This window comes from Lissotriton vulgaris, chromosome 6 (assembly GCF_964263255.1).
Source record: "Lissotriton vulgaris chromosome 6, aLisVul1.2, whole genome shotgun sequence".
Lineage (NCBI taxonomy): Eukaryota > Metazoa > Chordata > Amphibia > Caudata > Salamandridae > Lissotriton > Lissotriton vulgaris.
The window spans coordinates 127,271,586-127,288,700 of record NC_141694.1 but is presented as its reverse complement, the minus strand read 5'-3'; the positions used below and the strand labels follow the sequence as shown (position 1 = coordinate 127,288,700).

General features: G+C 47.8%; 1 protein-coding gene across 1 annotated transcript in view; it reads right to left on the bottom strand.

Annotated features, from left to right (window-relative positions):
* The window catches only part of SPDYA (speedy/RINGO cell cycle regulator family member A), a 476,376-nt gene that overhangs the window by 104,859 nt on the left and 354,402 nt on the right, over window positions 1-17,115 (bottom strand). The window contains exon 6 of the mRNA XM_086926142.1: window positions 1,693-1,987. Coding sequence (XP_086782268.1) covers window positions 1,693-1,987 — 295 coding nt within the window. The remainder of the gene's footprint in view (window positions 1-1,692; window positions 1,988-17,115) is intronic.

Below are 17,115 nucleotides of genomic sequence, written 5' to 3'. Positions count from 1 at the left end.
TTAGGAGAAAGACAGGAGCCAAGACTATGGGGCCACTAGTGGTTGGACCAGTGTCCATGACCCTTGCCAAATAAGATGATCTCGGTCTTACTGGCATTGAGCTGCAGATAGTTAGCTTGCATCCATAGGTTAATATGAGTCATACAGTTTTTAAATCTAATTCTAGTATTAGTTGGGCCGGGACCGAGGGTGATTAGTAGCTGGGTGTCATCAGCGTATGACAATACGTCAAACCCATATGATCTAATCACCTTGGACAGGGGTGCCACATAAAAGTTGAAAAGGATGAGTATGGATCCCTGGGGGACTCACTTGTCTACCATCCTGGATGGCTACGAGAAGCTGGGGTGCCCAGTTGTACTATGGTAGTTCGGTCTTTTAAATAGCTTCTGAGCCAGCTTAGGGCTGTTCCTCTGATACTCATCTCTCACAGTTGTTGTTATAATATATGGTGGGAGATGGTGTCGAAGGCGGCTGACATGTCTAGCAGGACGTCAGCAGGAAAGCATGGGTTGCACTCGGTTTCCAGACTTTGATGCACGGGAGTACGATTCCCTGTGTCTAAAACCCTTTATCTGTGTGTCTTTGAGTATTTCTAGACCACACCCAATTTTCAAAAAAGGTTCTCCGCTGTGCAGAAGTGCCCCCACCTCATCCATCATGGTGATATTTTTATGAGCTAAGACTTGACAGACAGTTATGTAATGAAAGTGCATTTTAAACTGTTCATGGGGCCACGCACCCCGTTTATTCCACGCTCACGGGATAACCCTCCCCCCCCAACCCCACCCCCCCACCCCCTTCCCCTCACTCTCCGTTGTTGTTTGCAGAAGTTATTTTGACAGATTGTGTGCTCAGTAGCAGAAGGAATGAGATCCGGCCGAACTATTACAGGCATAGGAGCACTGAAGCGAGAACCGTTCACCTTTAGCTGTAACAACTACGGTGGCTCGTGCAGTGCACTACTCTCGGGAATTTTCTTATTTTACTTTTGGAACGGTCAGGTTATGCCCAGTTTAATTAAAACTCAGAAATCTGCGGCCTACATGCGGTATGTTTTGTCAAAGAGTGCCTGTGATGGTGTTCTGTCTATGTAAGCATTGGCAAAGACAATAGGTTTCGCATATACAAGATCTATTTTCTTTGTCTATATTTTTAACCATGTTGGCATAGCAGCGTGGCCTCTCTGTAACATGACTAATTTTTTATTTTATTTTTAAAGTGCTACTGCATGGCAAATGTTGACTGCGTCATGCTGCTTTCATTTTCTTTATTTCCAGCCCTAATGGACAGCTGCCGCACTGCTGTGCAACACGGTTAAAAAACATCGACAAAGCCAATTGATGTATTTTAGGCGAGATCTATTGGCATTGCCAATGCTTGTTATTTCATATATTTGTATCGTGTAAACATCCGTTAAACTTGTAGCAGTCTTGTCAGATATGAAAGACCGATTCACTTTAACACATGAAACCCCGTCTGCTCAAATTCTTCAGTTGACTCAAGAAATGTGGTAGGCAGAAGGGTAACTGTTAGTGTTTGGGACAAGAGGGCACACAAGTAGTTCTACTTCAGTCTTTCACTTCTAGAGTTTCATCCCACCCGTGCAGCAACTTCTCAAATCCCATTAGGAAGGAAAGCAGTGAATCATCCTTAATATGCACCTTGAATTACAATGTAAGCTACTCCTACCTGGCAACTGAGGAGGATCAATCAGCATTTTGTCACAGGAGTTTGATCCATCGGAATCCTGGGATTCCTGCTCCTCCTTCTCATTGATGGAAGCACTGGATGAGGACGAAGAGGAGGGAGACAGTCCTAGCCCTACGAATCTCCCTTTCTTACCACAGATTGAACAGTTTATAGGCGTTGCACTTGGTCCTTTAGGGAATGGGGCGTCTTCCTTGCCGTAATTTCGAACTGCTCCACTGTGGTGTACAGAACGCTCTCGCTGCCAGATGTAATGCATCGGTGCAATGGCCATTACCTAAATTAGGAGAGAAACGTTTTTAGAATTGTCTGTAAAAATGTTTCAGCAAAAAGGTCACCAGCATGAAAATATAATGTACTATCTTATTCACTCAGATTACTGAAACTTTTCAAATATTCATGCGGAGTTTTTAACTCCGACTACATGAAGCTAAGGCAAAACATTGCTTAGATACAAATCTAATGGGAATACTGAAAATATTTCCATTCTTATACACCTCTCATGCTAGCCTGCTGCCATCACATCTAGACACAGGTACTGTACCTAAGCCAGTGCCTTAAATATTGCTTCTCTGTGAAAATAAAGGCTAATGTGATGGATATGTCTAACTGCAGATTCCTTACCTGTTGAATTCCCCCGGGTGCCAGACTGCATCCGGTGTGCCGACAGGTGGTGCCAGGGGTCTTGATGGTGTGAGACACGTCTCTGAGCTACAGTCATTGTCCATGCAATCTTCTCCCTGGGCAAATTGGTGCTTCATTTATCCTGACACTCCCTTGCACGTGCACTTTCCCTGCCTTTTTTGCTCCACCTCACCCTTCTAAGGAAGACAGGCTTCAGCAGCTAGATCCAAAAAGATCTACATGGATCGTATGACAGAGCACCAGGTGGATGATCATCTTTTTATAGGCTTTGTCGGTGCTAAAATGGTGAATGGTGATCCAGTAGCAAACATTATCCAGGTGAATCATCTTGTGCATAAAAACATGCTATGTCCTGGTAAAAAAGGAGCCTTCAGATGGCCTTCAGGCTCATTCCACCCGAGCCAAGGCTTTGGACATCTGCCAGGTTGCTAAATGGGTGTCTGTGTACATCTTCACCAGGCATTAATATCAGTTCAATAAATCCACAGGAAGGGCCAAGGTAGGCGCTGCTTTGCTATTCATGAAAACTGTGAGGAATCAGCGGTAAAAAGGTGCCACCGAAGAAATACAGATTAATTACTGCCGTCACTCCTCTCTGTCCTTCGTTATGGACTCCAGAAAGATACTAAGTTAGATTTTGCATGCTGTCACTCTTGCAATTTGTCACAATCGAACCACGTTAAAGGGTGCATAAAGAAAGTAACTGACGTCAGCAAAAGGGGGTCGCCTATATTGGGCTCCATACCTTTGCTTCTAGAGGCAGTGTGAGGTAAATGAGCAGTCTGATGAAGTTGCCCGCCCATTGGAAGCAAATGCTGTGAAGAATTCTGGACACAATCTGGCACCTGGGGGATTGAAAAGGCTAGGAATCTGCAGTTAGATAGAGTATCCTCCAGAAAAAGCATTACCAAAGGTACGTAATTTGTCTGACAGATTGTGCAAATAATGCCCTTCTAGGGGTTAGGCACGCAGTGAAGAATTAACATATCCAGGTATACAACAATCACACATTTAAATGCAACTTTTATTTTGCACTGATTACTTTACTATTTAAAATTAATTAATACTTCAACACTAGGGCTTTTTCAATAAGACAGAGGAGTGTGATAAAGAAGAATTAGTTGGGCTATTCAGATCAGTTGCTGTGGCTGCAATGATCCATTTACTGCTTTTGAGACTGCAATATTAAGCTGTGCTGTGAGGGGTATACTCTTTTCATTGGTTGAAGAGACCCCTTGATGCAAACCACATTACTCTCTTGATACCCAGCAAATTAAACATTCCTGATCAGAGGCGAAGGTGGTTGCTGGATCGAATTTGTGTCACATGAGCCTGGCACATCGCCATTCTTTCATCTATGCAAGAACTGATGCTGCAAAGAGTTGCCCCACCTTCATAGTGTCACACGGTCGGATAAGTATTTATTAAGTAGAATTGTAAAGGTCTATATGTAGCTGTTGGGTTTCTTCAGATTGCTGATAATGTGAGCACCATTAAGTTGTGCAATGTCTATTATTTAAGCATATTACGGGCTGTTCGGTTGTGATGTGCACTATAAAGTCATTATCCCTATATTTTTGAGTGGGTTTTAGAGCAGCTTATAGGTGCACCCTGTGGGAACAATACAACTCAAAAAACTTAGGGGCAGATTCACAACCCCGTGTCCTGCCAGTGAGTCACTTTTTGTGACACACTGGCAGCTTATTTTTCTGCCCCATATTTATCAGGACAGGAGAAGCTACCCTGTGTTGCTTTTCCTGTCCTTGTAAATACAGCCCCTTTACACGCAGCACTTTGCGTGAAAGGGGCGTTCTATGGGTGCTGCTGTGGGTGTTCCCACGCAACACCCATGTAACCAGACACATTTCCAGATTTACAAGAAATATTAAATCTGGAAATGCGTCTCAATGCTACGCCTCCCCAGGGGAGGCGTAGGGAGACGCAATGAGGGGAAATGTATTCATTTGTCCTTGTTGTTTTCCTCTATGCATGCTGCATTCTGCAGCAGCTATCAATAGAGTTGTACAGAGTTCCCCAAGGGGAGCCAAAGAATTTTAGCTCAGCCTTTCTTCTCTCTCACTCACTTAAAAAGTGGGGGTTCAGTGCATGGTGTAGACCCTTGTCAGAATGTAAGGATACCTCACACAGGCTATCGGCAGGACCACAACTGTTGCCCCAGCCGATGACCGTCCAGCGTCATCATCGGTATCCTGCTCCTACGGCAGGCTGGCGGTGCAATGCCCGTCGGGCAGCTACAAAAGCTGCACTTTGGCGGAGATCTTCTATTCCGTGCCAACGGGTGTGTGGGTGTGAGGGGCCTGTAAAAAGGTGCAATAGTGAGCGTGGTGGTGTGTTTTAAAAAAAGTCAGTAGAGTCCTAAAATAGAGAGGATTTTATTGGTCAGGCTCACTGCTTTATTAAAAAAGTGAAGGGGTATTAAGGAGTGGTGAACAATGAGACCAAACCTTTATTCAACCCTTGTTGTGGAAACGGTCAACATGTTTCTCGCCCTAAGGGCGATTCATCAGGACCTTGTGCTCATGTAATTGCTAACATCCCCCGGGATTTGGGAGGACACTGGTATACGACCTGTATGGTGTCGCTCGCGGATGTTTCCTTATAACAGAACTCCTGAAAATGAAGAGAAACAAGCACCCAAACAATGATGTCAAAAGTAAATCATTATTGTGCCTATATCCAGGGTGTCGGCGGATACGTGCCCAGTGGTTAACGTTCTGTTTAGGCGGTGGTAGGGTCGGGTGGTGCTGTGAGTGAGAATTGTTTAGAAAATATATAAACATATATATACACAGTGCGCCTAGGTGAGCAGCTCAGCATAGTGCTGCCATGCTGCATCGCTATAACATGCATCTAGGTGAAGGCGTCGCATTCTCGCCTGTGCATATGTACAGGAAAGTGGTGCATCCTCATTTAGTCGAGCGGTGGATTGCGCCAATGGTATATTATTATGCAAGCATTTATAGGCTAAGATTTGAGCCGAAAACGCTTAAAAAGCTTAAAAAACCGCACAGTTAGAACCAAGAGGTAGTGTGATGTAATTTGACACTCTGTAGCTAAGTAAGTTCGATGCTGGCGAGAAGGTCGTGTATCCCAGCAAGGAAAAAATGATTAAATAAATAAAGCGAGTCAACATGCCATGCTGGATGCGTGCGTCTGAAGAGACGCGTGCGTCTATGTGAACGCCAGTTACAGAGTCACTGTACCACTTACCCGGAGGAATTCCTGTATAAGGCCTCACAAGCTGTCCAGGTGGGGCCAGCAGCGATTGAGGAATTCCTATAAGGAAAGTAGCGTATTTTAACGGGATCGTAGGGGCAAGTAGCCGGCTGGTGACCCAATAACGTGAGAGGGCTAGCTTCGTGTAAAAGCCAGGGGCTGCCTGTCAAACCTCAGATCCCCACCTTACCTCGGACGTCGCTGGTGGCAGGCTGCTCTACACCTACCCCTCCCACACGAACTCCGGTGACTGGACAGCCGGCAGCGTAGTACAGCGAGGTCCAGTGTTGATAACGGAGAGTAAAGCGCGCGCAGGGGGTGTGTCAATCCAATCGCCTGATTACGGCGCGCGGCAGTAGAAACCAACGAGGGGTTGGTAGGCGATAGCGCGGACCAAGTCCAAAATAAACCGGCGCCATCTTAGAATGGGTTTGAAAGGCTCGCAAGGCTTGTACGGGGCACTAGGGAGTGGACCAAGGGTCCAGATTGGAAATAATAATAATATTCTAGCGGGTTTCCCCCTAGCATGCGCAAGTGTGGAGCACCGAAGGCATGGCCAGAGAAAGTGTTCAAGCCAGCCCAGAATGGATTTGCAAAGACTTCTTTGTATATATAAATAAATATATATATCCAGTGGGGCATGTATTGAGGCGCTTGGGAAAGGATAGCTAGGCTAGATTAGTAGTGACTAGGTAGTGGGTCTCCCCTTGGCATACGCAAGTAATATGCAAGGGATGAACTAGAGATAGCACTGAACAATTCGGAGGCCATCTATAATTCGGTATGGGAGTGCAGCCAGGCATGTTGAGACACTAGTAATTGGACAACTGGTCCGGAATGATCCCTATCTGGCGAGTGTCGCCCAGGGCACCCCATCATTCAGTCCCAGATCGTCGCTCTGAAGCCGATGTATCCATCTCTGTTCATATCTGAACAGGGCTTGTTGGTTCAGGTTCGGTAAAGACTCGATGACAGTCCATCGAATGTTCTCTGGAGAGTGATTATTGTCCTTGCAGTGTTCGTACAGCTTTGTGTGTGTTTTATGACATCGGACGTTGCTATTGTGCTCCATTATACGTTGCTTCACAGGACGCATTGTCATCCCGATGTACAATAGATCGCAAGGACAGATCAAAGCATAAATGCATTTGGAACTGTTGCAGTTGGTATGTCTGCTCATTGTCCAAGTGAAGTTCTTGTTCAGTACAACGGTCTTACCCTGGATGGTCTGGGGGCAGACAACACAGGATCCACAGCGATAGTGTCCAGTCACTGGGGGGAGGTCCCAGAGTGTATTAACAGACTGAGTGCTGGTTTTCTTAGGACGGGTATGGATGAGGGTGTCCTTGAGGTTAGCCGTCCTTTTAAATGCAAATCGTGGGTGCGGTAACTCCATACCTGCGGAGTTGAGAATACCCCAGTGGGTATTGACAGTCTTTTTAATGAATGAGGAGTTTCTTGTAAATGAAGTAACACAAGTGATCTTATCATCCGGCTCCTTGGGGTGTGTCTCAAGAAGGGCCTCTCTATTATTGTTGAGGGCCCGTTTGGTAGAGTTCTTTAGAAGACGTGTGGGGTAACCCCGGTCGAGGAGTTTGGTTTGCAGAGTTTGTGCCTGTCGTTTGTAGTCGGCGATTGAACTGCAATTTCTCCGAAGGCGGAGAAATTGTCCAAAGGGGAGGTTATCCCTAAGGGATTTCGTGTGGTGACTGGAGTAAGGCAGGAGACTGTTCCTGTCAGTCTCCTTCGTGTAGAGACTGGTGCTGATTGTAGTTGGCTCCAGGATTATGCTGAGGTCCAAATAGGGTATGGATTGATCCGAGATGGTGCCAGTGAACTTAAGAAAGGGGTCTTGTTGATTTATCCATGTGCAGAAAGCCTCACATGTCGTCCGATCCCCCTTCCAGAACACCAGGATGTCGTCGATGTACCGACGCCAGCACGTGAGATTTTCACGGAATGGGTTGTATTCAGGGGGGTAGATGCATTTTTTCTCGAACGATGCCATGTAGAGGCATGCCAGGCTCGGCGCAAAGGTCGAGCCCATTGATGTCCCGCGGATCTGGTGGTACAGGTTGGACTCGTATTTGAAAAAGTTTTCGGTCAATGCAATATATGCCAACTCCATTATAAATGAAACAGGGGTAGGGGACGACCACTCTTCTTGTCGTAGAAGGGCGTCCACAACTTCCAGCGTTGCCTGTTGGGGTATATTTGTATACAACGCTTCCACGTCGAGAGTTAAGAGAAGGTCAATGTCCTCTCTGCCATCCATGTCGTCGATGAGCCGAAGCACATCTCTCGTGTCCTGCAAATATGACGGGATGGATTTAACCAGAGGTTGCAGGAAGGCATCGCAGAATTGAGAAAGGGGTTCTAAAATTGAGCCGATGCCAGACACAATAGGTCTACCCGGGACTGGGGTGGTACCCTTATGTATTTTAGGCAGGGTGTAGAAGTATGGTATGACCGGGTCGGTGGTCACCAGAAATTCTGCCTCTTTTTTACTTATCCATTCGTTGGTCTCTGCTTCGATGACCAGGGACATCACGGTGGTGGTCAGTCGGTTGGTTGGATCCTCTGTCAATAATCTATAATGGGACGTGTTTGCTAGTTGGCGTCTACACTCCTGATCGTAGTCATCGTAGTTTTGTATGACAGTGGCTCCCCCCTTGTCAGCTTGCTTGATGACAATTGAAGTGTCCTTGCAGAGGGATGAAGCTGCCTGTCTTTCAACATTGGAAAGGTTGTTAAACGGTTTGATAGAGGGTTTGTTCTTCATGGTTTGCAGAACCGCTCTTTCAAACGTCAGGACCTCTGGTGGAACCATCCCATCGGTGGGGGTGAAGGAGGAAGGCTTCCTGAGACCCGTGTCCTCACAGGGTAAGTCGGGCCGATTGTTGAAGAAGGCCCGGAGACGTATCTTTCTGAAGAACTGCTTAAGCTCGATCATTTCCTGAAATGAGTCAGGGATCGGTGTAGGGACAAAGCCCAGTCCTTTTTCCAGGACACTCTCCTCTGTGGTGGTCAGATTTCTATTGGAAAGGTTCACGATCAAACTCTTCTCCCTTTGGTTGTCGCGCTCCTGGTTTCCACTCCCGTTGGCTCTGGCATCTGGTCTTGCCACTGTACACCCTTGTTCCCGCCTCGCTTTCGCCCTCTTCCTCTGCCCCAACCTCTGCCTTGAAAAGGAGGCGGATTAAGGGGGTAGAATTGCGGGGGGCCCTGAGGGTAGAAGGGGTATTGCCATGGTGGTGGTACATGGGGTGGGCCATGGAACACTGGTCCTTGGTGGTATCCTTGTTGCCATGGACGTGTTGGTCGTGCATTTCTCACTGGATAGCCTCCACTGGAATCACTACTCGTGGAGCCCCGCCTGGTGTCTGTGCTTGAATTATCGTCCGAAGAGTAGGTGTTCTTCTTTCCTTTGTAGTCATCCTTGAGGTAGGGATAGACCTTCTCCTTTGCGAATTTGGCTATATCTTTCTCCAATTTGGTGGTTTTCTGTTTGAGCAGGAAGTCATAGTGGTCAGCCATCTCTTGGTTGATCTCAGCGAGTTTTGTTGTAAAGGCTGGTTTGTTGATAACGATTCACGGGTTAATGATGACAGAATACCTGAGGAGCAATATAGCGCCGCAGGGCCTAATTGTAAACATCGTCCCCAGGCTGTTCTTAGACGACAAACGGTTCAAAGTAGACTGGTGCCAGGTCTCCTGGAAATGCACCAAGGACCTACTGTTTCTGATCAGCCAGACTGCCAAACGATTGTCTGAAGCGCTCCAAGAGAAAATCTCTGCCATAGAAGCAACCATGAAAAATGCCACTTCCAAAAACAACAAACCAGCCTTTACAACAAAACTCACTGAGATCAACCAAGAGATGGCTGACCACTATGACTTCCTGCTCAAACAGAAAACCACCAAATTGGAGAAAGATATAGCCAAATTCGCAAAGGAGAAGGTCTATCCCTACCTCAAGGATGACTACAAAGGAAAGAAGAACACCTACTCTTCGGACGATAATTCAAGCACAGACACCAGGCGGGGCTCCACGAGTAGTGATTCCAGTGGAGGCTATCCAGTGAGAAATGCACGACCAACACGTCCATGGCAACAAGGATACCACCAAGGACCAGTGTTCCATGGCCCACCCCATGTACCACCACCATGGCAATACCCCTTCTACCCTCAGGGCCCCCCGCAATTCTACCCCCTTAATCCGCCTCCTTTTCAAGGCAGAGGTTGGGGCAGAGGAAGAGGGCGAAAGCGAGGCGGGAACAAGGGTGTACAGTGGCAAGACCAGATGCCAGAGCCAACGGGAGTGGAAACCAGGAGCGCGACAACCAAAGGGAGAAGAGTTTGATCGTGAACCTTTCCAATAGAAATCTGACCACCACAGAGGAGAGTGTCCTGGAAAAAGGACTGGGCTTTGTCCCTACACCGATCCCTGACTCATTTCAGGAAATGATCGAGCTTAAGCAGTTCTTCAGAAAGATACGTCTCCGGGCCTTCTTCAACAATCAGCCCGACTTACCCTGTGAGGACACGGGTCTCAGGAAGCCTTCCTCCTTCACCCCCACCGATGGGATGGTTCCACCAGAGGTCCTGACGTTTGAAAGAGCGGTTCTGCAAACCATGAAGAACAAACCCTCTATCAAACCGTTTAACAACCTTTCCAATGTTGAAAGACAGGCAGCTTCCTCCCTCGGCAAGGACACTTCAATTGTCATCAAGCAAGCTGACAAGGGGGGAGCCACTGTCATACAAAACTACGATGACTACGATCAGGAGTGTAGACGCCAACTAGCAAACACGTCCCATTATAGATTATTGACAGAGGATCCAACCAACCGACTGACCACCACCGTGATGTCCCTGGTCATCGAAGCAGAGACCAACGAATGGATAAGTAAAAAAGAGGCAGAATTTCTGGTGACCACCGACCCGGTCATACCATACTTCTACACCCTGCCTAAAATACATAAGGGTACCACCCCAGTCCCGGGTAGACCTATTGTGTCTGGCATCGGCTCAATTTTAGAACCCCTTTCTCAATTCTGCGATGCCTTCCTGCAACCTCTGGTTAAATCCATCCCGTCATATTTGCAGGACACGAGAGATGTGCTTCGGCTCATCGACGACATGGATGGCAGAGAGGACATTGACCTTCTCTTAACTCTCGACGTGGAAGCGTTGTATACAAATATACCCCAACAGGCAACGCTGGAAGTTGTGGACGCCCTTCTACGACAAGAAGAGTGGTCGTCCCCTACCCCTGTTTCATTTATAATGGAGTTGGCATATATTGCATTGACCGAAAACTTTTTCAAATACGAGTCCAACCTGTACCACCAGATCCGCGGGACATCAATGGGCTCGACCTTTGCGCCGAGCCTGGCATGCCTCTACATGGCATCGTTCGAGAAAAAATGCATCTACCCCCCTGAATACAACCCATTCCGTGAAAATCTCACGTGCTGGCGTCGGTACATCGACGACATCCTGGTGTTCTGGAAGGGGGATCGGACGACATGTGAGGCTTTCTGCACATGGATAAATCAACAAGACCCCTTTCTTAAGTTCACTGGCACCATCTCGGATCAATCCATACCCTATTTGGACCTCAGCATAATCCTGGAGCCAACTACAATCAGCACCAGTCTCTACACGAAGGAGACTGACAGGAACAGTCTCCTGCCTTACTCCAGTCACCACACGAAATCCCTTAGGGATAACCTCCCCTTTGGACAATTTCTCCGCCTTCGGAGAAATTGCAGTTCAATCGCCGACTACAAACGACAGGCACAAACTCTGCAAACCAAACTCCTCGACCGGGGTTACCCCACACGTCTTCTAAAGAACTCTACCAAACGGGCCCTCAACAATAATAGAGAGGCCCTTCTTGAGACACACCCCAAGGAGCCGGATGATAAGATCACTTGTGTTACTTCATTTACAAGAAACTCCTCATTCATTAAAAAGACTGTCAATACCCACTGGGGTATTCTCAACTCCGCAGGTATGGAGTTACCGCACCCACGATTTGCATTTAAAAGGACGGCTAACCTCAAGGACACCCTCATCCATACCCGTCCTAAGAAAACCAGCACTCAGTCTGTTAATACACTCTGGGACCTCCCCCCAGTGACTGGACACTATCGCTGTGGATCCTGTGTTGTCTGCCCCCAGACCATCCAGGGTAAGACCGTTGTACTGAACAAGAACTTCACTTGGACAATGAGCAGACATACCAACTGCAACAGTTCCAAATGCATTTATGCTTTGATCTGTCCTTGCGATCTATTGTACATCGGGATGACAATGCGTCCTGTGAAGCAACGTATAATGGAGCACAATAGCAACGTCCGATGTCATAAAACACACACAAAGCTGTACGAACACTGCAAGGACAATAATCACTCTCCAGAGAACATTCGATGGACTGTCATCGAGTCTTTACCGAACCTGAACCAACAAGCCCTGTTCAGATATGAACAGAGATGGATACATCGGCTTCAGAGCGACGATCTGGGACTGAATGATGGGGTGCCCTGGGCGACACTCGCCAGATAGGGATCATTCCGGACCAGTTGTCCAATTACTAGTGTCTCAACATGCCTGGCTGCACTCCCATACCGAATTATAGATGGCCTCCGAATTGTTCAGTGCTATCTCTAGTTCATCCCTTGCATATTACTTGCGTATGCCAAGGGGAGACCCACTACCTAGTCACTACTAATCTAGCCTAGCTATCCTTTCCCAAGCGCCTCAATACATGCCCCACTGGATATATATATTTATTTATATATACAAAGAAGTCTTTGCAAATCCATTCTGGGCTGGCTTGAACACTTTCTCTGGCCATGCCTTCGGTGCTCCACACTTGCGCATGCTAGGGGGAAACCCGCTAGAATATTATTATTATTTCCAATCTGGACCCTTGGTCCACTCCCTAGTGCCCCGTACAAGCCTTGCGAGCCTTTCAAACCCATTCTAAGATGACGCCGGTTTATTTTGGACTTGGTCCGCGCTATCGCCTACCAACCCCTCGTTGGTTTCTACTGCCGCGCGCCGTAATCGGGCGATTGGATTGACACACCCCCTGCGCGCGCTTTACTCTCCGTTATCAACACTGGACCTCGCTGTACTACGCTGCCGGCTGTCCAGTCACCGGAGTTCGTGTGGGAGGGGTAGGTGTAGAGCAGCCTGCCACCAGCGACGTCCGAGGTAAGGTGGGGATCTGAGGTTTGACAGGCAGCCCCTGGCTTTTACACGAAGCTAGCCCTCTCACGTTATTGGGTCACCAGCCGGCTACTTGCCCCTACGATCCCGTTAAAATACGCTACTTTCCTTATAGGAATTCCTCAATCGCTGCTGGCCCCACCTGGACAGCTTGTGAGGCCTTATACAGGAATTCCTCCGGGTAAGTGGTACAGTGACTCTGTAACTGGCGTTCACATAGACGCACGCGTCTCTTCAGACGCACGCATCCAGCATGGCATGTTGACTCGCTTTATTTATTTAATCATTTTTTCCTTGCTGGGATACACGACCTTCTCGCCAGCATCGAACTTACTTAGCTACAGAGTGTCAAATTACATCACACTACCTCTTGGTTCTAACTGTGCGGTTTTTTAAGCTTTTTAAGCGTTTTCGGCTCAAATCTTAGCCTATAAATGCTTGCATAATAATATACCATTGGCGCAATCCACCGCTCGACTAAATGAGGATGCACCACTTTCCTGTACATATGCACAGGCGAGAATGCGACGCCTTCACCTAGATGCATGTTATAGCGATGCAGCATGGCAGCACTATGCTGAGCTGCTCACCTAGGCGCACTGTGTATATATATGTTTATATATTTTCTAAACAATTCTCACTCACAGCACCACCCGACCCTACCACCGCCTAAACAGAACGTTAACCACTGGGCACGTATCCGCCGACACCCTGGATATAGGCACAATAATGATTTACTTTTGACATCATTGTTTGGGTGCTTGTTTCTCTTCATTTTCAGGAGTTCTGTTATAAGGAAACATCCGCGAGCGACACCATACAGGTCGTATACCAGTGTCCTCCCAAATCCCGGGGGATGTTAGCAATTATATGAGCACAAGGTCCTGATGAATCGCCCTTAGGGCGAGAAACATGTTGACCGTTTCCACAACAAGGGTTGAATAAAGGTTTGGTCTCATTGTTCACCACTCCTTAATACCCCTTCACTTTTTTAATAAAGCAGTGAGCCTGACCAATAAAATCCTCTCTATTTTAGGACTCTACTGACTTTTTTTAAAACACACCACCACGCTCACTATTGCACCTTTTTACAGGCCCCTCACACCCACACACCCGTTGGCACGGAATAGAAGATCTCCGCCAAAGTGCAGCTTTTGTAGCTGCCCGACGGGCATTGCACCGCCAGCCTGCCGTAGGAGCAGGATACCGATGATGACGCTGGACGGTCATCGGCTGGGGCAACAGTTGTGGTCCTGCCGATAGCCTGTGTGAGGTATCCTTACATTCTGACAAGGGTCTACACCATGCACTGAACCCCCACTTTTTAAGTGAGTGAGAGAGAAGAAAGGCTGAGCTAAAATTCTTTGGCTCCCCTTGGGGAACTCTGTACAACTCTATTGATAGCTGTTTCTCAGGACGAGTACATTGGACCCCACTCAAAAATCGTCCACCCCCATTCCCCTTTTTTTGATACCAGCTTCAGCGTGCATCCTGCACGGGAATTGCTTTGTTTTAGGTTACCAGGGGCAAGGATTTTCCGCCCCTTGGACCAAGCCGCACAGAAAACCTTGAGTACACTCTGTTGAGTGTTTCTTTGACACTCTGCCCTGGCCACGTAGCACAGGGCACCCCGACCCCTGCCACATTCCACACCAATATGGAGGATGTCCCTGGTCTCAGCTTTAATGAAGATACTATTGCTGAAACACTAAGGAACACTCCTTCACTCCTCAATAATCCTCCAGCTGCGGTGTCAGGAACTTCTTCTGATGAGTGGTCCACACTATGTGAGATGAAAAAAGAACTGATCAGGATAACGATTCACGGGTTAATGATGACAGAATACCTGAAGAGCAATATAGCGCCTCAGGGCCTAATTGTAAACATCGTCCCCAGGCTGTTCTTAGACGACAAACGGTTCAAAGTAGACTGGTGCCAGGTCTCCTGGAAATGCACCAAGGACCTACTGTTTCTGATCAGCCAGACTGCCAAACGATTGTCTGAAGCGCTCCAAGAGAAAATCTCTGCCATAGAAGCAACCATGAAAAATGCCACTTCCAAAAACAACAAACCAGCCTTTACAACAAAACTCGCTGAGATCAACCAAGAGATGGCTGACCACTATGACTTCCTGCTCAAACAGAAAACCACCAAATTGGAGAAAGATATAGCCAAATTCGCAAAGGAGAAGGTCTATCCCTACCTCAAGGATGACTACAAAGGAAAGAAGAACACCTACTCTTCGGACGATAATTCAAGCACAGACACCAGGCGGGGCTCCACGAGTAGTGATTCCAGTGGAGGCTATCCAGTGAGAAATGCACGACCAACACGTCCATGGCAACAAGGATACCACCAAGGACCAGTGTTCCATGGCCCACCCCATGTACCACCACCATGGCAATACCCCTTCTACCCTCAGGGCCCCCCGCAATTCTACCCCCTTAATCCGCCTCCTTTTCAAGGCAGAGGTTGGGGCAGAGGAAGAGGGCGAAAGCGAGGCGGGAACAAGGGTGTACAGTGGCAAGACCAGATGCCAGAGCCAACGGGAGTGGAAACCAGGAGCGCGACAACCAAAGGGAGAAGAGTTTGATCGTGAACCTTTCCAATAGAAATCTGACCACCACAGAGGAGAGTGTCCTGGAAAAAGGACTGGGCTTTGTCCCTACACCGATCCCTGACTCATTTCAGGAAATGATCGAGCTTAAGCAGTTCTTCAGAAAGATACGTCTCCGGGCCTTCTTCAACAATCGGCCCGACTTACCCTGTGAGGACACGGGTCTCAGGAAGCCTTCCTCCTTCACCCCCACCGATGGGATGGTTCCACCAGAGGTCCTGACGTTTGAAAGAGCGGTTCTGCAAACCATGAAGAACAAACCCTCTATCAAACCGTTTAACAACCTTTCCAATGTTGAAAGACAGGCAGCTTCCTCCCTCGGCAAGGACACTTCAATTGTCATCAAGCAAGCTGACAAGGGGGGAGCCACTGTCATACAAAACTACGATGACTACGATCAGGAGTGTAGACGCCAACTAGCAAACACGTCCCATTATAGATTATTGACAGAGGATCCAACCAACCGACTGACCACCACCGTGATGTCCCTGGTCATCGAAGCAGAGACCAACGAATGGATAAGTAAAAAAGAGGCAGAATTTCTGGTGACCACCGACCCGGTCATACCATACTTCTACACCCTGCCTAAAATACATAAGGGTACCACCCCAGTCCCGGGTAGACCTATTGTGTCTGGCATCGGCTCAATTTTAGAACCCCTTTCTCAATTCTGCGATGCCTTCCTGCAACCTCTGGTTAAATCCATCCCGTCATATTTGCAGGACACGAGAGATGTGCTTCGGCTCATCGACGACATGGATGGCAGAGAGGACATTGACCTTCTCTTAACTCTCGACGTGGAAGCGTTGTATACAAATATACCCCAACAGGCAACGCTGGAAGTTGTGGACGCCCTTCTACGACAAGAAGAGTGGTCGTCCCCTACCCCTGTTTCATTTATAATGGAGTTGGCATATATTGCATTGACCGAAAACTTTTTCAAATACGAGTCCAACCTGTACCACCAGATCCGCGGGACATCAATGGGCTCGACCTTTGCGCCGAGCCTGGCATGCCTCTACATGGCATCGTTCGAGAAAAAATGCATCTACCCCCCTGAATACAACCCATTCCGTGAAAATCTCACGTGCTGGCGTCGGTACATCGACGACATCCTGGTGTTCTGGAAGGGGGATCGGACGACATGTGAGGCTTTCTGCACATGGATAAATCAACAAGACCCCTTTCTTAAGTTCACTGGCACCATCTCGGATCAATCCATACCCTATTTGGACCTCAGCATAATCCTGGAGCCAACTACAATCAGCACCAGTCTCTACACGAAGGAGACTGACAGGAACAGTCTCCTGCCTTACTCCAGTCACCACACGAAATCCCTTAGGGATAACCTCCCCTTTGGACAATTTCTCCGCCTTCGGAGAAATTGCAGTTCAATCGCCGACTACAAACGACAGGCACAAACTCTGCAAACCAAACTCCTCGACCGGGGTTACCCCACACGTCTTCTAAAGAACTCTACCAAACGGGCCCTCAACAATAATAGAGAGGCCCTTCTTGAGACACACCCCAAGGAGCCGGATGATAAGATCACTTGTGTTACTTCATTTACAAGAAACTCCTCATTCATTAAAAAGACTGTCAATACCCACTGGGGTATTCTCAACTCCGCAGGTATGGAGTTACCGCACCCACGATTTGCATTT